The 25497-nt window shown below is 42.0% G+C and overlaps 2 protein-coding genes across 2 annotated transcripts; one reads left to right on the top strand and one right to left on the bottom strand.

Moving 5' to 3' along the window:
* Positions 1–172: 172 nt before the first annotated feature.
* Positions 173–14574, top strand: LOC134755348 (FAST kinase domain-containing protein 4). The gene is made up of 11 exons (XM_063691874.1): positions 173–285; positions 490–655; positions 1086–1273; positions 2517–2744; positions 3261–3433; positions 4072–4297; positions 5007–5157; positions 5608–5835; positions 11578–11644; positions 12247–12352; positions 13185–14574. The coding sequence occupies exons 2-11, from the start codon at positions 490–492 to the stop codon at positions 13302–13304; spliced, it is 1653 nt and encodes a 550-aa protein (XP_063547944.1). The 5' UTR covers positions 173–285; the 3' UTR covers positions 13305–14574.
* Positions 14575–18034: 3460 nt separating this feature from the next.
* Positions 18035–23978, bottom strand: LOC134755402 (putative carbonic anhydrase 3). The gene is made up of 8 exons (XM_063691957.1): positions 23815–23978; positions 23037–23216; positions 22510–22636; positions 21328–21430; positions 20174–20298; positions 19543–19666; positions 18651–18817; positions 18035–18144 (listed from the first exon to the last, which is right to left on the bottom strand). The coding sequence occupies exons 1-8, from the start codon at positions 23918–23920 to the stop codon at positions 18108–18110; spliced, it is 969 nt and encodes a 322-aa protein (XP_063548027.1). The 5' UTR covers positions 23921–23978; the 3' UTR covers positions 18035–18107.
* Between the last annotated feature and the right edge of the window lie 1519 nt (positions 23979–25497).

Raw genomic sequence — 25497 nt, 5'->3', positions numbered from 1 at the left:
CACTACTGTTTTTAAATTTTGATTTATGTATTGCATTTTGTATATGAACATATGAACTTGATTTATTTACTTTTAGAAAAGTAAAGGAATCAGTGTTAATACTATTTTATTGTGTTCTTTTTATTTATATAGTTTTAATTTATTTTTTCAGCAGCAACATCTTAAGAAATGTCGTGACACTTCTGTCAGTCTGTCAAAAACACTCAAAAATTAGATTTTTCCAAATGCTCTAAAAACCTATGATCTCTGTTTACAAACTGTTGATAAACTAATACGAACTAAAAGGTATACTTTAATACTTATCATGCCCTTAAAATTCAGTTATACGTGGGATAAAAATATTGATATCTAAGCCGTGATGTAAGACGGTATCATTTCACTCTTTTGGCATCTTTTTTGTCTAAATTACGTTGTTTGGTGAAACAGTGGGGTTCCACCTGTTATATGCTGCTATTTGTATACGTGGTTGAAGTATAAATTCTGTTCTAGATGCTTAAATTAAGTGGGAGTGTAATTTGGAGGTTAGGAAGTCGAGCGACCCTGAGGCAGTACTCCAGTGTCGGAGCCACAGTCGTGAAGACTGACAAGCTGGAAGTTGACGGGAGTTTACCTAATAAAAATGCCCAAAGCGCAGAACACGATAAGGACAAGTCAGGTAAAAATCTAGTTCAGAAGTCATTTAGACATTACAACCGTTAATATTAAGGGTTTTCTAAATCTCATCAAGAATGCATCAGAATTGACATGTCCCTAAGGCATTAGTCCATTATGGACAATTAAGTTACAATACTATTTTAATGCATCATATAAAAAAAAAACCGCCTGGATGCGAGTCCTTTAAGTCAAACACATTTATTTAAACTTTATTGCACAAACAAAGAAAAATGTCCAAATGGTGGACTTAATGCCAAAAGGCATTCTCTACCAGTCAACCGTTCGGTCAAATTCTTAATAGTATCAATACATACTGATAATGTTTCTTCACCATTTACTTTTCATTAAATTTATTATCATACCTATTTGTGTACGGTATATTTTACTGATGAATGATGATACTTTACTGACAACATTGTGTCAATCCCTAGGTTTGGTAGCGGCTGCATTTGCCACTTTAAATTCTCCAGAGACAGATGAACCAAAGCGGCCTAGCCCCAAGTCAGTGAAGCAGAGTCGCACACAGCAGATGGACATGCAGATTGTTAAGGCTATGGACATTAATGGCTTGTTGGCTGTGGCGGAGAACCCTGTTGTATCAAGGAGGCATGCTTTGAAGGTAAGGCTATATAGTATATTTTGAACTGTTACAAGGATGTTCCAGTAATAGTAATTGCTAACTGCACACTTTTAGATATCTTTTCTTTTTGGTTACTTTTTTATTTCCCGTTACATACTATTTCATTTTTTATATTATTTAGAAACAAGTGGAAAACTATGGAGGAGGCCTACGTCAAAGGAGGAGTTGAAGTTAAAGTCGTGAAACTTCAATAATAAAGGCTATTAAATTTACATTTCCTATCTATCTATCTATCTATCTATCTAGCCCTTTTATTCTGAGCTAGAGTATGTCCCGTAGCTCAGTGTGCCGCTTGGCAAAGGCCTCCTCTAGCTCTTTCCATTGAGGTCTGTCGTGGGCCACTCTTCTCCAGTTCGGGCCCGCTGTGAGTTTGAGTTCATCCTCCCATCTTGTTCGAGGTCTCCGATCGATCGAACTAGATGAACTTTTAAAATCCCATTACTCCGATAGTAGGACTGACAGGATTTGAGAAGTCCTTATAGTCCAATCAATCGAGCCAACAGGAAAAAATATATTCGTATTCCGATTGATCGGACTAGTCAATCGGACCATGCGACCTAAGGGATTTTGTTAATTGTGTATTCTTCTGTTTGCCTATATATATATTTCTAAATTGTGTGTATTTGCAGCAATCAAATAAACACTTTATCCATCCATCCATCTAAATTGAAAGTTCTTTATTTTTCACTTAAGGCATATTTTATTACAATTATTATGTCAAAAATATTCATTTAGGTTATTAAAGAAAAAAAAAGTGTCCTATGAAATGCTAGCATTAAACTAACCCTTGTATAATTTTCTCAAAACAGTTCAAACAGTAGTTTTGCAAGGAAACTTACCAATGTTACTGGTTTAATTTAAATTTGAAGAAAAATTACATGTAATAAAAATAATAAGATTATTTAAATTTTTATTATTTTTTACATCTGACTGTCCTGAATTTCATAAAAAGTTTTATAGTCTTTGTTGCTGAACCATTAGGCGGGTCCAGAACGTCCTTGTGAAGAAATTGCCGCGCGAAGCAGCTCGGTCTGTTTAGACGTGCCAAGTAAACGCCCTCTCGGCCGCATGACGGGCGAGGCATGTCTTAACCGATCGAGCTGCTTCGCGCGGCAATTTCTTCGCGAGGCAATTTCTTCGCGAGGCGGCTCGTTTGTGGACCCCCCGCCTATTGACATACATAGATTACAATCAATAATTGAAATCCCCTAATCATTTGCAGATGGTATCAATCCTATCAGACTGGTCCACCTCCAACAAAGTGAAGATCACAGACTTTGAGAAGGATCCTCGCTTCCTAAAACTGTGTCGGATCCTGGCACGCACCAGCACCACTCAAGCTATGAGCTCTCTGACCATGGCCGAAGATCTGAGCACTGTGCTGGGCATCACGGGGGATGATGAGGCGGCTAGATTGATTGCTAATCTCACGCTGCCGCAGATGGTTAAGGTTTGTTATTGAAATTTCATTGTTCAGTCAGCTGTTGAGCCGCGTACGGTGCGCGGTCTTCGTGAACGCTACTCATGCACTGTTAGTGCTTGAAAATGGAGGCCTAGGCTCAGAAACATGTCGCGCGAGTGACTAAAAAGTTAAAAACACGTGAGTTAAACCGTAAAATTAGCTTAAGGTTTTATGCTATAATGTGATAAAATATTTATAGCCCACCTACAGGCTTATGACACCTACTGCTGATCATTCATTAGGGACATTCATATTATTAAGAAAGATATTGTCTCTCTTTTATTAGAAAGTGTTGAACAAGACAGAGCAACCATATAAGAAAAGCAAGAATTATTGATGCTTATACTATAAGAAAACCAAATAATAAATTGAATGATTATGTGTATAGACTTACTATTAATGCACTGGGCTCTCTAGAATAACTTTAACCACCAAATTTGAGAGAAATCTAAGGAAAAAAAGATCTACTTTATGATCCTCAGTAGTAATAAACTATTCTCACAGGTGATGCGAGCACTTCATCAAAAAGGCCGCCGCAGCACGCCCCTGCTCCGAGCGTTATCGTACAACATAACCCGACAGGCCGACACCATAGACCTCAAGAAATCTGCTGACCTGTTGTTCTCTATGGCCACACTCAACTTTCCCGATCCATTATTATTGGATAGAATATGCAAGTGAGTATTTACAGATAAGAAATATTGTGCGTTATCGTACAACATAACGCGACAGGCTGACACCATAGACCTCAAGAAATATGCCGACCTGCTATGGCCACACACAACTTTCCCGATCCATTATTATTGGATAGAATATGCAAGTGAGTGATTATGATCAAGAAAAGGTATGAGAGCATTTGCAATTTTATACAATACAGATTTTATTTTGCAATTTAAAATGTGTTAGAATGTGTTACTTATTGGGTTGTAGGGTTAGTATTGCTCGAAATATATGACTCCATAACGAAAAGATTTATCGAGAGCCATTCACATTGATCAGCTAATAGTGACCTAGTATATCAAAACAGGCCGGCCCTAATCTAAAGGAACGATTGTTAGATACCCTTGTGTCTTAAGGGGCCCACTGACTATCAGTCCGCCGGACGATATCGGCCTGTCAGTTAGAACAAAAATTTGACAGTTCCGAACAACTGACAGGCCTGCCTATATTCCCGCGGACTGATAGTCAGTGGGCCCCTTTACAGGTTATTATACCTTTTCTGTAGGGCCATTTTCAAATATCAAATCGAATTAAGTTGAAACTCAATTGACAGCCCGTTTGACATTAACAATTAAAATTATTTCTTTTATTACAGAGACGTAATTGAATGCCTACCGGCCAACAAAGAGAAGCCAGCTGTGGTCAACTCCATTATAGTATCCCTCGGCCTTTTAAAATACCGCCACGAGCCAGCCCTCACAGCCATCACAGGGTGGATACAGACACACATGCAAACATGTCGGGCGGGGGATATAGCTTCCGCCGTTGTAACGTTAGCTACAGTGGATTATGTTCCGCCAAATAGTGAGATATTATTCAAAGTGAGTATCCTATTTACAGGACCAAATTGTAACTGCCTACCCTTTATAGTCGCACCAAGAAGTCTGCCCTCACAGCTATCAGAGTGGCCACAAACTCATATGCCAGCATGTCACGCGGGGGATATAGCTTCCGCTGTTACGTTAGCTACCGTGGATTCTGTACCGCCAAATAGTGAAAAGCTGTTCAAAGTAAGTATCCTGGTCATAGCACCAATTTGTAACTTAGTAGCCTTACCATAGTACCATTCTGTTGTCCTAACAAGTGTCACAGAGTGGATAAAAACACGATAAAAACGCATATGCAAGCGTGTCGGGCGGGGAAAATGTCATCGCGTGGCGCGCCGGTTGACGTTGATCAGTCTGCCAAGTGCGGATGTTGCAACTGTCACTTAGTCCCGCCAAATAGCGCCAAAACTTTTCAGAATAAGTAAAATCCAATCTTAGATGAAGTGGTGCTTCGAATTTGACAGCCGATGTAGATGGCGCTTCATGGCTACCTACATTATGCGGTAACTCTGGTTTTCAAAAGTTGACGTCTTATAAAAGTGAAGTTACATTTTGTCAAAAGTAACCAAACAACATGAAGCAGTACAGTACTTGCTATCTATTTCAGCTCCCAAACTATAAGATTATATTTTTTCTTAGACATCTTTTCTATCATAAATATTTGCAAAAAGAATTGGATTGATTGGATTTTTTACTTTTCCAGGCAGCAGAATCACTAAAGGAAGAGGAGATGGCCAAGTCGTCCGCGTGGCTGGATCTCGTGTTCGCCCTGCTCACACTCGACAAGGCTCAGCCGCACCAACTGGTGTCGACGATTCAGCCGGAATTTATCGACAAATTGCTGTCGCTAGGCGGTAAGTACGACAGCTTCAAGCACAGAAATAAATATATACCACCGTGCATATTTTGCCACCGAAGTAGTAAAAAAATAATAGTTCAATCTGACTTTTGAATGATTCACGGTTAGTTTCACTAGACTTATATTGACCGGGATATAGACCGTGATTACCTTTTGTATTATTTGTGAGCTCCCGATATGTAGACGCAGTTACATGCATCATGTTCACGGGTGACTGAAGATAGCGGGTGGGTGTCAAAGTTGTGTAGACAGCGCTCGGTCTGCCCTCATTCTTGCGCGTCGGCTGCGTTCTCTTTCAACGTTACCATCGGTCGCGTTCACACTCGTTGGTCTGGTAAATAATACAAAAGGTAATCACGGTCTATATCCCGGTCAATATAAGTCTAATAGTTCAATCTGTTTTATACTCTCCCCTAACATAAATCTATTGTTTTTCTTGTTTCAGAGATAGTTATCCCCTCCCGCCGCAAGCTCATGGCCATCGATGCCTACCTCCACCTAACCTCCCCCTCCTCCCCTCGCCTCCCCTCAGACATCTCCGTCGGCGTGCCCCTGGTTTACACAAAGGAAAAGACGTTATACGTGCACTCCATCATGGACACATTTAGAAGTCTGGTGTCCGCTGATACATTTATGAAACGGGAGTGTAATAGCGGCATGGGATTTCTGTACGGTGAGTATTCTTTACATATTCCATGTGCCCCTGTCAGATAGGCTATTTTATTGAAAATTGTACACAGTTTTATTTCAATTACATATTGGTAGACCGAGGAGAATCGGATCACAGGGTAAATCGGATCATGATGAAAAATCCGTTGATATTTGAAATATTGCTTTGATATGAGTGCACTAAAATAGCGCTGTCTTCTGTGAGCATGCGACGCCAATCATAAGCAATATTTTCAATATCAATTTTTTTTTTAGTCTGACCCGATTCGCCTCGGTCCACTATATATTATTTCTACTCGAAACCACGAGTTCTTTCGATCCTCATAGGTGAAAAAAACGGTGTCCCAAAACTGCCGTACATTTTTAAGTTCTTCAATTCCATTACCACCATATGAAAAATGGTAACTGAATACAAAAACAATCTCGTGACACCGGTTTTCTCATACGAGTACTAGGATCAAAAGAGCACAGGATTCTAAGGAAAAATAACATAAAATCTCAAATAAGAAAGTGGTGTCTACAAGTTTATATAAAAACCGGCCAAGTGCGAGTCGGACTCGCCCACCGAGGGTTCCGTACTTTTTAGTATTTGTTGTAGCGGCAACAGAAATACATCATCTGTGAAAATTTCAGCTGTCTAGCTATCACGGTTCATGAGATACAGCCTGGTGACAGACAGACGGACAGCGGAGTCTTAGTAATAGGGTCCCGTTTTTACCCTTTGGATACGGAACCCTAAAAATGGCGCAGGCATTACTAAAGGCCCCTCAGACATATCGGTTGGCACGTACGTACGGTACGTACGTGCATTCCGTTATGGACACCTTTAGAAGTCTGGTGTCCGCTAATGCGTTTATGAAACGGAAGTGTAATAGCGGCATGGGATTTCTGTACGGTGAGTATTCTTTACATATTCCATGTGCCCCTGTCAGATAGGCTATTTTATTGAAAATTGTACACACAGTTTTATTTCAATTACATATTGGTAGACCGAGGAGAATCGGATCACAGGGTAAATCGGATCTGTTTTTTGTGTTTTTTAAGCTACCGAATAAAAATATTTTGATTGATTTTGATTTTGATTTTTGATATTCCATGTGCCCCTGTCAGATAGGCTATTTTATTGAAAATTGTACACAGTTTTATTTCAGTTATTTGAGTTCTAAACACACTACAATACAATCAATATATTTGTCAATACCACACGGAGTTTACGCTTGTAGCATGCCATATTTGATTGCCTAAGATTTAAAACTCCCTCCGGTACCTTAATGCGAGATATTTAAATTAAGTATCCTGGTTAAAGTACCAAACTGTAACTATCCATGTTAAAGTATGCTTACAAGACCTATTTTACTTTTCCTTGTATCTGTGGCGCATCACTCAGACTGCATGCGCACACCACTACTCGTGAACCCGTCCAGGCGACAGCGGGGCGAAGAAGACGCGCGGAGGGAACCACCGCGGACCGGCTCCCAGATCGCGACGCGGAGCCACAGAGCGCATCCGATCGCCTTCGACGCCGAACCTGTGCCGCTCTGCCCCGCCGCTCGCGCTTACGCTATCGCAACCTATCGCTTGTTCGCTATCCTATAAATTCATAGCGCTTTGTAGAAATTAAGATTATAGTTTTATACGTGGAGTTCGCGTTTGATTTAACGATCACATAGATAAGAACCCACATTGGTGACCCGAGAGTGCATACGGACCGCGGGAAGTTTTATCGTCGCGTTATAATTATGGGCGGAAATGGTAACGACGCGGGCGCGACGGGCGAGTCTCCGCCGCCGCCGCGGGCGGCGGACGATTTTGCTGATGCACAAGTTGGCGCACCGGTAGCCATTAACCGCGTGGCAATTCGTTTGCCGCCATTTTGGCCGGACGATCCCGAGGTCTGGTTTGGACAAGCAGAGGCGCAGTTTCACGTGTCAGGTATTAAGGACGACGCCACGAAATTTTATTGCGTCGTCGCACAACTCGATCACAGGTATGCCAAAGAGATTAAAGGTATTATTAAGAATCCCCCAGCTACTGATAAGTACCCAAAGTTAAAGGCTGAATTAACTAAGTACCTGTGTGTTTCCCGTCAGCAACAGATTACCCAGGTGCTGTCTAATGAGGAATTGGGGGATCGCAAGCCCTCGCAATTTCTGCACCATTTACAACATTTGGCTGACGGCGGAATGAATGACGAGTTTATGAAAAGTATGTGGATGAAAAGGTTACCGACACACGTTCAACCTATTTTAATTTCGCAGGCCTCAGCCAGTTTGGAGGAGCTAGCAGATCTCGCCGACAGAATTTGCGAGGCCACGTCACCGTCGCCGCCATTACACGTTGCGGCCGCGACGTCCGATTTTGGAGGGTTGTTGAAACGCATCGACGACCTGACACGTGCACAGTCCGAGATGACTAAGCAAATTGCGCAAATGTCCATGCATCAAGGCCGAGGACGCTCAACATCTCGTCGAGGAGGCAACGCGAGATCGAGGAGCAGGGGTCGGAGCCGAAGTAGAACTGCAGGTACGTGTTGGTATCATTCTATTTTTGGTGAAAAAGCGAAGAAATGCAGGACAGACCTTCCAGCGTTTCCTCGACGAAGTACTTCGCGACATGGATTGCTGCTACTCTTACATCGATGACATTTTGATATATTCCAGAAGCCACAGCGAGCACCTGGAGCACCTTGAGCAGGTTTTCAAACGCCTGGCAGAGTACGGCCTGCTCATCAACGAGAGGAAATGCGAGTTCGGTCAGCGCGAGGTAACCTTCCTGGGTTTTCACATATCGGAGCAAGGTACGCGCCCTCTGGACACAAGGATCGAAGTCATTCGAGATTTCCCTCCTCCGAAGACTGTAAGCGGCCTACGCAGGTTCTTAGGCATATTAAATTTTTATAGGCGTTTCATCCCACACGCTGCTGAAGAGCAAGCACCACTTCACGATCTGCTAGCTGGTCCAAAGGTCAAGGGCTCGCATCCAATCAGTTGGACTCCTGAACTTCTCCAAGTCTTCGCCAGCTGCAAAGCAAGTATCGTTAGATGTACCCTTCTCGCTCACCCAGTAATGAATGCACAGCTGGCTCTCGTCTGTGATGCGTCAAACTCGGCCTTGGGCTCGGTGCTTCAGCAATTGGTGGACAAAGAATGGCAGCCTCTCGCATTTTTCTCCATGAAGATGAACAAGGCCCAGTCTCGTTACAGCGCGTACGACAGGGAACTTCTGGCAGTGTACGAAAGCGTCAAGCATTTCAGGTTCATGGTTGAAGGCAGGCATTTTGTGATCTACACCGACCATAAACCAATCACATACGCTTTCCAGCAGAGAGACCGTCACTGTTCGCCTCGCCAGTTAAATCAGCTCGATTTCATCTCACAATTCACCACCGATATCAGACACATATCCGGTAAGGATAACATTACAGCAGATGCCCTCTCTCGCATCGAGGCCATTTCGAAGCCACCAGACGTGGAGACCCTGGCCCGTTTGCAGAAAGCAGATCCTGAGATGCAAGAGCTCCTGGATCCCAACAACTCCTCCATCGCTCTCAAGGAAGTTCAAGTACCAGGGTCACTCATCACGTTGGTCTGCGACGTCTCACAGTCCAGGCCTCGTCCCTACGTACCACGCGAGCTACGACGGCAGGTTTTCGACGCCATACACTGTCTGAGTCATCCAGGTGTAAGGACAACAACCAAGCTGGTCACGGAAAGGTATATCTGGCCCAACGCACGGAAAGATTGCCGTGCCTGGACCCAAGCCTGCATCCCGTGCCAAACAGCGAAAGTACAGCGTCACACCTCTTCCCCACTCGGTCAGTTCGCACTTCCTGGTGAGAGATTCAGTCACGTGCACATTGACCTCATAGGACCTCTCCCACCTTCACACGACTTCAGATACTGTTTCACAGCTGTGGACAGGTTCACACGCTGGCCCGAAGTTCTGCCACTTCATGACATCACTGCCGAGACGGTGGCAAAGGCACTATGTGAAACATGGGTCTCGAGATTTGGTTGCCCGCAGGTTGTCACAACTGATCAAGGACGCCAGTTTAATTCTCGACTTTTTCAGGCGTTAACGCGCCTCTGTGGCGTACATCTGCGCCACACAACGGCCTACCACCCAGCGGCGAACGGGATCGTGGAACGTCTCCACCGCACCCTCAAGGCCGCCATCATGGCCCACGACGAGAAAAGCTGGACTGACGTGCTCCCCGTCGTGTTGCTGGGGCTGCGGACGGCTTGGAAGGAGGACCTGCGGTGCTCGGCTGCGGAGATGGTTTATGGTGAGCCATTACGGATCCCGGGTGAGTTTTTCAATTCTAACACACACCCTCACAACATGTTGCAGCCATCTGACTTCGTGTCAAGGCTTAAAGAGCACATTTCTCACCTTAAACCGCAGCCGGCATCTCATCACACACCAAAATCAATTTTTGTACACGAGGACCTCAAAACAGCACCATATGTTTTCATTCGCAAGGATGCCGTCCGCCGTTCCTTGGAAAAGCCTTACACTGGACCACACAAAGTACTCTCAAGAACTGATAAAACAATCACAGTAGAATCAAATAGAGGACCTGTGACAGTCTCTATAGACAGAGTAAAGCCAGCTTACACTTTAGCTGAGCATCAGCAAGCTGCTGTCCCGTCTTCCGATGCTAAGCAGGAAGACCCTGTTAGGAAAACACGTTCTGGTCGCATTGTCAGATTTCCTAATTGGTTTTCCGCAGATGGACGTTAGCACTCCCAGGGGGGTGATGTGGCGCATCACTCAGACTGCATGCGCACACCACTACTCGTGAACCCGTCCAGGCGACAGCGGGGCGAAGAAGACGCGCGGAGGGAACCACCGCGGACCGGCTCCCAGATCGCGACGCGGAGCCACAGAGCGCATCCGATCGCCTTCGACGCCGAACCTGTGCCGCTCTGCCCCGCCGCTCGCGCTTACGCTATCGCAACCTATCGCTTGTTCGCTATCCTATAAATTCATAGCGCTTTGTAGAAATTAAGATTATAGTTTTATACGTGGAGTTCGCGTTTGATTTAACGATCACATAGATAAGAACCCACATATCTTACCACTATTTATTTCTATTTCGTTTACGTTCAAGCCGTATTCGTTTAAACGGTAACATTTAATATTATTCATTCATTGGCCACATCATCTGTTGTAGATGCTTGTTGCGGCGCTTGTGGGTTTATGGGGTCCTGCATCGCCGTTGATGACTGTAAAGTCCTATCGCAGCGCGGCATTTCTTGCCACATCGATCGCACACAAAACGCGAGTCTGCAGGAGGTGGTAGAGCACGACGAAGACTTTTCTGCTTAAGGTTCTCCAGCCAGTCATCGTCGTGCTTTGATGTTCCGACTTTAATGTCGTGACGCCATTCCGGTCTCATTTCAGCACGTTTCTCCCAACTGTCGGTCCGAATGCCAAAACTGTCCATGTCCCGCTTACAGGAGTCCTTAAACCGTAGAGCTGGACGCCCAACAGGTCTTTTTACGTCCGCTATCTGACCCAGCATAACTTGGCGTGGTAGTCTCCCAGGGTCCATGCGATGTACGTGACCGAGCCAGCGAAGTCTTCTCTGCTTTAACATAGCAGTTAGGCTGCAACAATGCGTTCTTGAGAGCACTACCTCGTTGCTAATCTTATCTTGCCAAGTAACTCCAAGAATAGTCCTCAGGCAGCGCATGTTAATATTATAAGACCTATGTATATATATTTTATCTTCTTGTTACAGACGCGGAATTCGCGATAGATTCAAAATGTCATCCAGTACCATTAGAAAAGGCAGCAAATGACAAAAGGTATTTGTATAAAAATCTTCACATATGTATTTTAAAATAAATTACAGTCTATTCGGCTCAATGACGATTATTGTCAAGTAACAACTTGTTAAATACCAATATTGTAGGTTCTCTTTTTTTCAAAACTCAGACATCATAAACATCCGTCTATCTGAAAATCGCAACTCTTTTTGTTGTTTGTGTAGCGACCCTGCCTGTGAAGCCGATGGTCCTGGGTTCGAATCCCGGTAAGGGCATTTATTCAGTGATGAGCACGGATATTTGTTCCTGAGTCATGGGTGTTTTCTATGTATTTAAGTATTTATATATTCAATTCAATTGTATATATGTATTATATATATCGTTGTCTGAGTACCCATAACACAAGCCTCCTTGGGCTTACCGTGGGACTTGGTCAATTTGTGTAAGAATGTCCCTATAATATTTATTTATCTAGAACTACTTGTACAGTCGCCATCAGATATATCGGAGCGGCCAAGGTACTCACAAATATGAACACGCCTCTATTGTCAAGGCGTTAGTGCGTGTTCAGATATTTTTGAGCACCTCGGCAGCTCCGATATATCTGATGGCGTCTGTACTTACGACTGCTTCTATTACAGCGTATTCAGGATAGCGGTGCTGGGCCTGGATTACCACGACCTCACGAGAAAGGCGGCGGTGCCACTCGGTATTTACCAGCTCTACACAAGGATGTTACGACTTAAGGTATACTTCGAATCTTCTCAAATGATTTTTATGCCAAAGACCCTAATTTATTAAACAAAAGCCATTGTTTCTTTTGTGCGAGCGCGTGGCCATTGTGTTTGAGCGCTTGGCCATTGTGTCTCAGCGCACGCGTGGCACGGCATAGGCATTTCATCCGCGACTCGTGGGTTACCTGGTCGGGGTACTCGGACCGATAGGTTGCCCTGTGGTGTCAGTATGGTTGCAATTTTATCACCCGTCACTATGCCTGTCACTTTCGCACTTACTTACTTGTTAGAACGTGACAGGCATGGTGACAGGCGATAAAAATGCTACCGTGCTAAGCCCGCTGGTTGCTTTGGGTGATATGTGTTGTTTATGTTTAGCACACTTCCAAATTTTGAAAAAGGAAGGTTCTAAATGGGGAAGGCAACTGTCAAAATACCATTGTCAACAATGGTCTTTAAATAAGTAATATTGTTTGGAGGGAAGTATTTTTTCTAGAATGACTCGATGTTTCATTCCGAGTTGCTACTTAAAATTGAAATATAGTGGGTTAAATGTGTCTTCTATTTCTTTCTCTTTTCGTATTAAATACCGATCCTCCTAAGGCCCAAGGTCCTACCAAGGTCCTCTTCAGTTCGATGAAATTTAAACCCTATTCAATTGGAACAAAGTCGCTTTTGCTTTGTTTCGTAAATTTTTCCATTCTATTTCCTACTTTGGTTTAAATTTCAGTGGCAAATTTTGGATTTTTCATTTGTATGGCTGGGCCTTAGGGGGTTAAAATGACATGATCGTATGAAATTGGCGCCATCTACAGGTAACTTTCACAATTCTATTTTGTTTCCAGGGCTTCAAAGTGCTACAGATTCCATACACGGAGTTCAACCCGCGCGATAAACTGGTCACACGAGTGCAATACATCGAGAACCGACTGAAGGAGATTATTAGCGATAAGTCCGCCTCATAGAGCTGCGAACAGTGTAAAAACAGAGCTAAGTATCTGTTTTGTTAGTAAAACAAATTTTATATATGAAATGAATCATGTTTAAGGGCTTTGCACACAGGATGCGTGTCGTAGAATTGCGTGTGTGCGTTGTGTGCGGCCAAACATGCAGGGACTCGCCGAGTGCCGAGCCGATTATTTCTAGGAAAAAATAATAATTTTGGAATGTATGAAATAATCGGTTCTCTCGGCGAATAGGGATGTTGATATGAATCGCGAATATATAAAGCCTGACCAGGAATATATGATCACGCGCCATATTGCGGAATTTCATTGGAACTAAATTTTTCATACTAAACTGAACTGCCACAACACACATGAGAATAACAGCGCCCTCTTGACAATGATCATATATTTCTGGTCGGGGTTTAAAATGTTATGTTTTTACCATAGCAGGGAATATTAGAATGCTGAACATCATATTTTGTAAGTGTAAATATGCGTAATAAATTAATTAAAAATATTTAAAATAATGCCCGGCATCACGTGACTGCAAACGTAAATCGGAACGCGTGACGTCACGGTGTGAGAAACACGCAAAGACAAGTTGTCAAACCTGGTGGTCCTCTGGCACTGACAGCAGTTTGTTTATCACATCGTTACGTCAACAAGATCACGTGACAGCTTGGAGCGTTTTTGCGCTAAATTAAAGCACTGAACTAATTAAACTCGATTTTTTTATTTATAAATTAATAAATAATTTTTTTTTTTGTAATAATTACGTGTCTATCTATAAAATGAAAACAGTTTAAAAAAATTGTCAACATCCCTATTCCTGCATCCTTAAGTTATAAAATATGGCACACCGCTTCCGTGACATGTGCACGGCTCCAACATTTTAGCGCACACGCACGTGCACGTCACACACACGCCACCAGTGTGCTCTGGCCTTTAGGGGCTGTGCAAAAGTTCTGCTACTTTGTGGTTAAATCTGTATTAATAACACATGACTTCGCGCTGATAAACTGGATGCTTTTTAACCCCTTGAATGCCGAGAACCCCTAAAGTGGTCGTTACTAGTCGTGCCCGCAGCGCCAAGGACTACTATAGGGGTTATGGCGGACGCTGTCAAAGTAATACATGTCACTCAAGTAGATTACATTCGCTTGCTTGCGCCCGTTGTCATGGCGTGATAGTGACGTTTTTGTTTATGACATAAAGCGTTCAAAAGGTTAAACTCTGGTTTCCTAGGATAGCGGTTCCGTCACATAGCGGCCGTTTCCATACAAAATACTACACCATCTATAAACTGAAATAAATGTTATATACGAAGGAAAAAATGACCAAAGCCTCCAGTGTCCAGAGCTGGAATCGAACCAGCGTTCCCCGTTTACCGGACAGGTGCCTCCATCTGTATATACATATATTTTGATCCGGTATGACGGTACCGCTATTCTAGGAAAACGGACCTAGTTGGCCGTACATTTCACGCACGCTCCCTTCAGGGAGAAAACATTCTGCCATCTCTTGGCTTAAATGGGAATTGATATGATCAAGAAACAGGAGTCTTCTGTTCTGCATTTTAAATTTCCCTAAAGTGCAATCGAGAAGGAATGTAGTATTACAAAACATTTCACAGCACAAGAGCATCCATAAGTACCGCTTAAAAAATCTAAAATATTTCACAAGTACACAACCCATTTTTTTGTATATGTATATAAATCTGGTACGCTCCGGTGAGGCGGCGAAATAGTTATTTATTTAATAAAAATTTGAAAAAGGAAATCTCCGCTCTAGTGTATATTTTTCGGGACATATATCGTCGGCTAAACTCGCAAACCTCGTAATTCCATTTCAAGCACATTAGGGATTACCAATGGCAATACTTAAAGTTGCAAACCTCGTAACTCCATTTCAAGCACATTAGGGATTACCAATGGCAATACCTAAAGTTGCAAACCTCGTAACTCCATTTCAAGCACATTAGGGATTACCAATGGCAATACCTAAAGTTGCAAACCTCGTAACTCCTCCGAAGGAGTTACGAGGTTTGCGAGTTTAGCCGACGATATTTAACTAACTGGGGTTATTGTTTATTAATTTATTGTTGACTAAATCAACTTTAAGTAGATTATTTCATTTCATGTTATTGTTCTATTTATGTACTTGATAAATGACTTCATACGTTTTAGGATCAATGTTTGATCTTAAAATATACGTACAAAGAGTATAAATATGTGGTGTTCACTGTTCAAAGAGGAAGAAAAATACACGAGGTCTACCTTCAGCGAAATGCATATCGTCAGGTGACTACCAAAACTCACTTATTGAAAAAAAAAAGTAATAAAAAAATAACCTTATTTTGGTATGTACTAGCATGATTCACTTTCACTATAGCTCTTTACTTGTGATAGTAGCAAAGATAGATATAACTCCGTAATAGATGGATACAGTCTAAGAAAAAAACGTACCTTGAAAATCAAGAAAATTTGATTCTCGATCAGAGGGCGCTACTAGCTTTGGCCTACTGTCGTATAGTTGGCGTTGACGGTTTCGTTTGTTATTTAACAATTTTAACGCATATCAGTAAAAGAACATGGGTCAAAATCATAAAAAATAATTAATGCAAATAAAAAAAATCATTTATCCATATTTAAATACATTTTATCGTATTTTTATAAATCTTCATTTTTAGTTTTAAAGTGTGTCGATAGATGATAGTAGTTAGTCACTTTGGTTGTCATCTGACGATATACTGTGGGGCACTTGGAAGTCTAAAATCTGTACATCATTAAGTAACTTCAGATGAGTTTTTTTTAACTCTGCGCTAAGTTATTGAACGCTGTGAATAATCGTATGTACAAATATCATCCCTATTGTATTATCATTAGAATCCATATTTCATTAGCACTGTAATCCCCATCTTACCGTCTTTGCTCGTGATCACGGTATTGTATTTTACATTAAATACACCTAAAAATAGTTCAAATTCGCGACTTAACACATTCACTGCTAACACGAGCTACGCGCTACTAGCGTTGCCGATGATACAGGAAAATCCGTATGTAGCGAAAAGTGCCTACGAACAGAAAACCCGCCTAGCGGGTCGTTGGCATTAAATGAGTTAAGTGGCGATCAGAGGGTGGTCCATTCATATAGTTTTAGATACCTATTTGTTGACTAGTAAAATTTGACGATGTAAGAGTATGAATGAAAAGCCCTCGGGGTCAAAATCGGAATTCAATTCTAATGCAATGTTCTGCCACCAGAGTGCGGCACTAGCCCCTTTAGTAAACCATAGAGTGACTTATACATACTGTACCTTTAATAGGTGTTTGACAAGTTTTTAGAAATAATAAAATATGACATTGATGCATCAAGGCGGTTTGTTTACAGAGGACCTACCGGGAAACGCGAATCCGAAATTTCGCTATCTGCCTCTTTATCGCTCGAATGTGCAAGAGTGACAGAGATGTTAGATAACGAAAATTAGATTTTCTTGTTTCGCGATAGACCCTCAGATTGTGGTGGAGTTTAGCGTAATATTCCCTATTGTTAAACTGTAAGATCGTTTGTTGGCTGTCAAATTTCTATCTTTTCTGTCTACAAAGTCGTGTCTCTGCATAGTAAATCGAGCTCTATTATCTTAAAATTTTAGTTTAGTTTGCGATGGGTCAGGTCTCTGTTATTTTTTCGAAGTTTAGCTTGAAGGGGCAAAGTGAAATTTCATATCCTAAACGTGATTATAGCTTGAAGTGCTTCTTGGCAGTGTTTAAAATTGCAATGATTTCCGAATATTCCGAGCGGCTGTAGGTTGAGTGTGGAGTTGACATTACTACTGTAATAGCTCCTCTACACTATCGGCGATGACTGGCGGGCACGATAGTGTAGAGGGCATACTCGGCGGTCCCCGCCAGTCATCGGCAATGATCGCCTGCGACCCGTGAGTTGTCGGTTTTTTGGGCACGCATCAATGGGAATCGCCGGGTTGCGTTGTACAGGCGATCATGTGGATGCTTGCACGATGATCTTGCAGATGATAGACGATGATACTATCAACGATCATCGCCGATAGTGTAGAGGAGGCATTGTTCGTAGCGATGTACAGATGTCAAAGAAAATGGTCTATATAACTTTTGATGCATATGTACAAAACAGGCAGAACTCTGAACTGAACACCGGTTGATTTTATTTGCAATATTGTTTAGGTATTGTAATTTTATGAACGGTAGTGAACAATTAAAATGGTGAAGACCAATTACTTTGACATCTGTCGGCATTGTAAATGTATTTTACTTGAAGAAATATTTAATAAATGCGATTTTAATGATAATTATGTTTAGTTTTTTATCCTCCATATTACTTAAATTCCCTAGAAGATAAAGAAACAACAACAAACATTGGAATAAAGGAAAAGAAGATGTCATTTCCATATGAATTTATTTACAACAATTTCACTTAAAAATAAATAAGTACAAATTATTTCAAACTCCCATGGTCTTATTAAAAAGGATGTAGAATACCATGCGAAGTGAAGGAGAAAAACGGACTGGCCTCCGAAACAGAAACTTATTATTGCACTTTAAACTGGGCTTTCTACGGCAAAATTTGATTTTGTCCTCTTGAACTGAACCATATTGGAATCAGACTTAATCCGATGCTGTGTCACTTTACTATGTAATATGTCCTCCGAAAGATAACGATCAACAGTTAAAAAAAAAAACCATTATTTTTCAAACAGGAAGGGTACGCTGATAGATGTCATCTCCATATAATTTATACTATTTGAAAAATAGTATAAGTAATCTGTGCGTCAACATGAATTTGCTAATATTGCGTTTTAACTGGCTCGTTTTTTATCATTCTGAAAGAAAAATACCCCATTAAAAACAAATGTGAAAATGGGAGCAAAGCTCAATAGTAATGCATGGTTGTGGACTTTATCGACAAGAGCAGTGATGTACAGTCTGGCAAAAAAGATTAGAAATTAAAAAGTGGCAACACTGTAGTGTCGTCCCTTTCAAATCAATATAAGAAAAACGGGACGACACTACAGTGTTACTACTTTTTAATTTCTACTCTTTTTTGCCAGACTGTAAATTGAAGCAATGTGAATATTGTGAATGTCAATGTTATGAACACCTAAAGCACTACGGTTTCACTCACTATTATTTTTAGTCGCTTTTGGCGACATGTTGGCAGTGCACGGAGTATAGCCGCAGCGGACACTCGTGACTGAGGAAGGACTCCCGAAGAGTCCGAAACATGTCGCCAAAAGCGACTAAAAATAATAGTGAGTGAAACTGAATTCTAAATATTTTGAAGACCTAAAGCTACAAACGTGTAGGGACCCTAAAACCAAACACTTACCTATTCATGTTTTTGAAGAAGCTAGCAACATAATTGTACATGTTGGCGAAGACGCCAAAGATCACTGGTTGTGGTAACCTCGTGCTCGGTCGGTACACCGTGATGTTGGAGGCTTGGAGGCGACGGAAGTTGTACCGGGTCTTGGCCAGGTCTGAGAAGTCTTTGTACTGAAAAATAGGAAGGTGATAGGGTTAAACCAAGAAAAGTGCAGAGATTTTGACAGCACACGCAGTGCAGCGGGCTAAGCACGGTCGCATTTTTATCGCTTGTCACCATGCCTGTCACGTTCTAACAAGTATGTAAGTGCGAAAGTGACAGCCATAGTGACAGGCAATGAAAATACAACCATGCTGCCACCGCAAGTGTTATTTTAAACGTCAAACTTCTGTCATGATTTTTTAGTAATTACTTATATCAAAAAGTGCAAGCAAATATGAATTTTACTTGGCAACATTCTAAAAATATCTGAATTTAATATAAGGGTGATGGGTAATGTTTAATGACTTACCTGGCAACACTAAGCGGAAGTTAAAGAGACGGTTGTTCAGACCCGTCCACTTGGATTCAAGGAAGTCAAGGAGACAACATCTTGATGGTAACGGGTGAGCAAAGTTAAAGAGGTACCTCCATTTTATAATACAAGCAATCATAGAGATATATTTCAGATGTGGGATGATGACGTATAAATAACACTGGCACTGGCACCCTACCCGTGGCATTTTGCCCGCTTTGCCATCCTATTACGCCTCTGGGGCCCGTTTCTCAAAAGCTTGTAACTTGTAATACAAGCGGATGTCACTTCTTGACAGCTTTTGTTAGAAAGGGACTTCCACTTGTATTACAAGTTACAAGCTTTTGAGAAACGGGCACTGGTTATAAAAACCATCGCTACCTGTCCGTAGGTCATGAAGACGGGGTTGTCCAGTATGATCCACGTGACAACTTCGTTGCACTCCGGCGACGTCAGAGATCCGGAGTACGTCACGTAAGACTGCTGGTTAGCCGTTAGAAGCTTTCTGAAAATATGTATGAAAGTTCAATTTTAAGTACTTTTTAATAAGTAGGTACACATTTATCATTATCACACGCTCATCATGTGTGAGATGTTATTGCAGGTAACTGTAGTCTGGCTAAAGTAATTTGGACCGACTTTTCGACGAACAGAACAAAGTCAGTAGGTATCATCATTAAACATCATATTTTCATATAAATTCTAAGTACGAGGCGGCGTTTCAACCCACGATCATTGTACCTACGACCAGGGGCCCGTTTCTCAAAAGCTTGTAACTTGTAATACAAGCGGATGTCACTTTTCGACAGCTTTTGTTAGAAAGGGACTTCCGCTTGTATTACAATCTACAAGCTTTTGAGAAATGGGCGGGATAACGCGACAATGACATTGCCCGTCTTTTTAAACCCCACAGCGCGGTGTTAAAAGAATCGGGTGCTTTATCGTGTATAACTCCATCCATTATAATAACCGCTTAAGTATCTAGATGAGTTACTGTAATGTGTCAACTTACGACATGTTCATCACGATCCCGCTGAGCCGGTCCCCGTACTGGTTCAGCTGCGGCAGTTGTCGTACCACCTCCTCCATCATCTCGCTCGCCATGAAGGTTTCATCGTTCTCTATCTCGGACTTTATCTGTTTATCAAACAGTTCATGTATTCTTATGTAAATGGGGTAAATAGGTAACTTTTTTTCGGTTAGGAAACAAACTTTTTTCACAAGAGACAAGGTGCTGCCTTAATTCTTAAAAAATCACTGTTATATTTCTAGCCATCCCATCCCATCCCATTTCTCGAACGGTATTAGACTAATATTATTAGTCCACGAACTGCCACTGGATTTCCATGGCAATACACTAATAATATTAGACTAATATACCGTTCGAGAAATGGGCCCCTGCTAAGAATCGTGTTGCTCTTCATAATTTGAACTGCCCTTGCATAAGTAGGTGTATTATAATTTTGAATGTAGGTAGTAGTGGAAGTGGAAATGACTAACGAGACTGAAAGCTTAGAGGTAGGCGTGGAAGGTGAAGGCAGAGGTTGGTGTTTGACGGTTCTGAGGTTGAGGGTTGAGGGGTTGGGCTTTTAGACATAAAGCTGATTATTATTGACCGGTACTGTTAATATTTGGCTTGGCACCGACTTCAAACATATCATTTGGTAACGGATAAACTTAAGAGGCCGGTGTCGATTTTAGTCGCAAAAATGTAAAATTGATAGATTTAGTCGGTGAAATTTTAAATTTTTGCTCCAAAATCGACTACGGCCTCTTAAAAAAGAGTTATATTTTATTTTATCGTTTTTGAAGTCGGTTTTTTTGTTGTAAAAAGTATATTTTTCAATAGCGAATATGTTAGAGTTTGACACTGATATATTCGCTAGCGTGTGCGTAACTTATGCATCACGCTCTTACTGGCATATTAGTGCGAGCGAGATGTATAGAAAGTAAGTTACGAAGACGTTAGCAAATACGTCAATGTCAAACTCGTCGTGGTAAGGCTACAGTTGTACTCCATCAAATGGGCATCAAAGGCATAAACTTAAATAGGATAATATATTTTTTTTCCTTTTTGAAGTCGGTTTTTTTTATAAAGTTTTTATGTAACATACTGTTAGATGTAGGGCGTAGGTAATACATTCGATTAAGGCAAAGCTTACTCACATTTCCAAATACAGCAATTATGGCAATGCCATCTCGCTTCCGCAAAGCCTCACTTGTAGATAGATCAGCCCGGATGTGGACAAAGTGGATCTCCATAGGATTCCTGTGTTAAAAAGAATGTAATGATGAGGAAGCAATATAATGATGGGCTGTGCTCTGAAGATAGATGCCAACGGCCGCTTTCTATCACCGCACCGCTCGCCGTCGGCAGGGTGTTCATCCTCACACCCTAGCACCTAAATGGTCGCGTACTGTGGTTTAAGAGGAATTTCCTCCCGCGGACGCTTCGGCTGTGGAATGAGCTCCCTGCTGAGGTTTTCCCGAGGGGCTACAGTATGGGTTTCTTCAAAAAAGGAGTGTACAAGTTTTTAAAGGGTCGGCAACGCGCATGTAATATCTCTGGTGTTGCAGGCGTCCATAGGCTACGGTGACTGCTTACCATCGGGCCGTATGCTTGTTTGCCATCGACGTGGTATAAAAAAAGATAATAATGATTTCGAGAAGAATTAAAATGTTTCTAGTTTCTATCCTACATGATCCTAGTTAGGGCCGATACAGACAAGACTGCAACTCAACTGCAATTTGTATGGAAACTGCAACGTCGGCGAGCATACGTCATTATTACGCCATAATTATGTCATTATTACGTCATTATGACGTCGATGACGTCACTGCTACCTGGGATACAAGTTGCAGTTGGGTTGCAGTCCGTCTGTACCGGTCCTTGGACCTCTTACCTAATATAATTAAACTATCGTGTTGAAATGTGTCTAAATCATGATTGTCTAATTTATACGATCTAGGTACTTTAGAGCTCCAGCTCCTACGGTTATCCTTTCAATTTAACGTCGTATTGGAGTACAAAGTGCAAAAGTTCAAGGGATCCATTTAGCCATCTATGTACTGTCACCGGGGTATTACTTATGTGGACTATTTCGCTGCGACTTCTCTATCGTGGAAATTAAGCTGCTCGAGTCTGTACAGGTACCGCAGCGGGCTTCAGATCACCGTCGGGGGTGGATAGCTTCGTCAGAGCTGACGTCAGAACTAACTTGCTTGAACTCGTTGACAGTATGCTGGGACAGCAAGTAGAAGTGCTGTTAAAGCCAGCAGAAGATACCGTATCCCCTGGCCACCTTTACCTTTGGGAGAATAGCTTAGTTTGACTGCTACTCGACTTACTTATATCCGTTGACGGCGTGCTCAGACAGCCAGTGGAAGTGCAGTTGCTCGAGTCTGTAGAGGTACCGCAGCGGGCCTCCGGTCAATGTTGGGTGCATGGCTTCATCGCCTTCCATTGTGAACTGGACTGTAGAAAATATTAACGCCAAGATTAAGCAAAAATAGTGGAAAACCTAAAGCCGCGCCGAAGATCTAAATAAGGCCCAGTTTCCCTTTTTGGTTCTTAAGGCCAGAAGGAATGGTAAAAACATTTCTAAGACACAGAAAGACAATTCTTGAGATTCTGTTGCCGGGCGGACCACAAGATTCCCAAGTTAGCCGTTTCAAAAATGCCGGAAGACGCTAGGAAGATGATGATTATGAAAATCAATTAATTAGTATGTAAAAGCCTCAGTTTTAACTATGATTGGGGCTGAAGTTGCCTAGAATACCTACATATTATTTTCTTTTGCAATTTCAGTAAAGTTTTTTGTATAGGTAATAAGGGCTGGTAGCTAGAGATACTACTAAAATTTTGAATTGCGTACTCGTCCGTCCATTGTTGACTCCAGAAACTAGCACGCTCTGGTACCCATGCAGCTGTAGCGGCCCGTATTTAATGAACTCTTTGCCCGCGTCAGGCTTCACCACCTCTGTTCTGATGTTGATGGGGGATTGGCGCTTTCCTACTCCGTCCCGGCAGAGGCGGCCTGGCCAGTACGTTGCATCTGACGGAATAAAATAATTTGATATATTGATAGACCCTACTTTTGGAGGCAAATAATCATAAGCATGAGAAAATTGCGAGACCACTTTAACGCGTTGGGCGTTGCTGAATCTTTGGAAGCTTACAAGCTATTCACTGTGTTCATAGGAAAAAGGACAAATGGAGGCCCCACATGGCACAGTGCATCCTCGGGAGCACTGATGGAAACTTTACTCAGGATCAGGAACACAACACTACATACTACAGAGTAAGTAGCAGTGTTACGACTATGGTGTAGCTTTCTGTAAGGTAAAGTACTTACCCAGTTCGTCTGCTCAAGATTCGAGCGAGATGAAATTTCGCTGCCCTTTTGGCTAGACGTATTTTGAGGACATACCCGGGTCTAAATAAAATTAGTATCTACTTACTATCGTACCGCCATTCATTCTGTACTCACTCGGGCTCTATAGACAACTTGACTGGATCACAGGACGATGTGCGTGAGAATTACGGACGGTAGAGGTGCACATGTTCATGGGAATACTGTGACGCGATCGCTGCCGAAACTCTTCGCTGTTACGGCGATTTCTGGAAATGTATGGAGGTGAACAGGTACTTACTGTCATACCGCCATTCGTTCCGGACTCGCTCGGGTTCTATGGACAACTTGACAGGACGGTGTGCGTGTGAATTGCGGACGGTCGTGGAGGTGTAGAGCCTGTTCATGGGGATACTGTTTCGGGCGCTGCCGAAGGTCTTCGCTGTTACGGCGATTTCTGAAGATAATAATTAGTTTTCCCAATTATATGTAATTTATTCTTTTTCCAAATTCGCTCAAAGCGTTTTTGTCGAAGCCGGGACAGCAAGAAGTAAATAGAAAAAACCGGCCAAGTGCGAGTCGGACTCGCGCACGAAGGGTACCGTACCATTACGGAAAAAAACAGCAAAAAAATCACGTTTGTTGTATGGGAGCACCATTTAAATATTTATATTATTCTGTTTTTAGTATTTGTTGTTATAGCGGCAACAGAAATACATCATCTGTGAAAATTTCAACTGTCTAGCTATCACGGTTCATGAGATACAGCCTGGTGACAGACAGACAGACAGACGGACAGACGGACAGACGGACGGACATACGGACAGCGGAGTCTTAGTAATAGGGTCCCGTTTTTACCCTTTTCCGTACCGTAAAAACCGGCCAAGTGCGAGTCGGACTCGCGCACGAAGGGTTCTGTACCATTACGCAAAAAACGGCAAAAAAGTCGCGTTTGTCGTGTGGGACCCCACTTCAATATTTATTTTATTATGTTTTTAGTATTTGATGTTATAGCGGCAACAGAAATACATCATCTATGAAAATTTCAACAGTCTGTGTCTAGCTATCACGGTTCATGAGATACAGCCTGGTCACAGAAGACACAGACAGACAGACAGCGAAGTCTTAGTAATAGGGTCCCGTTTTTACCCTTTAGGTACGGAACCCTAAAAAAACACATAAAAACAACAGGTGTTATCGATTGGACTAAGTAAAAAAATATTGTATTATTAACGTGCCTTAACCCGCGCGTACGTATTACGCCACTGATATCCGGATAAAAGAAACACTCCTACAATAATAATGTATCTGGATTCCAAAATGCCACCTAATATAATTAGATAATCAATTTCACATCATCACTTTATGATATCAGTCCAAACCTTAGCATGGGCCTCCTTCTATGAGGATATATGGGACATTTTCTATGAAAAGGGACCTTATTGTCGATGGCGCTTACGCCGCACAGCGTCGCGTGGCTTGTATTTATATCGGAGCATCGTTTATAATGGCGTAAGCGCCATCGACAATAAGGTCCCTTTTTATAGAAAATACCACATATAACTACTTCTATACCTACGACAAACATGGTCCACTAAGCTTTAAAACATTTTGACATTTTCTTGTTGCATAATGATGGGTAGCAAATGGGTTGCAAAATTTAGTTTTTTCTTCGCAAGTGCAATGAAAAACATTGTGTGTAGCTCCGGTGTAAGAATATTGCAAATTTAACACTTGATTTACTCCCGCCTGCGGCTGTCGTGATTCACTTACCCCCTCGTTACATATTATTCGCGACAATCACAAAACATGTACTCCCACTCCACTCGATCATACCCTGGGCCTGCTGAGGATCTGAGCACCGTGACACCTGAGTTGGTTGCTTGGCTTGGCAACCTCAAAGCTACACTGATTGCCCTCAATGTATATATGCCATACGATTAAATAAATAAACAAAACATGTACGAATATGTAATTATGTGCA

The sequence above is a fragment of the Cydia strobilella genome, chromosome 2, assembly GCF_947568885.1.
Source record: "Cydia strobilella chromosome 2, ilCydStro3.1, whole genome shotgun sequence".
NCBI lineage: Eukaryota > Metazoa > Arthropoda > Insecta > Lepidoptera > Tortricidae > Cydia > Cydia strobilella.
The sequence above is the reverse complement of the archived record's forward strand: the minus strand, read 5'-3'. Positions and strand labels throughout refer to the sequence as shown.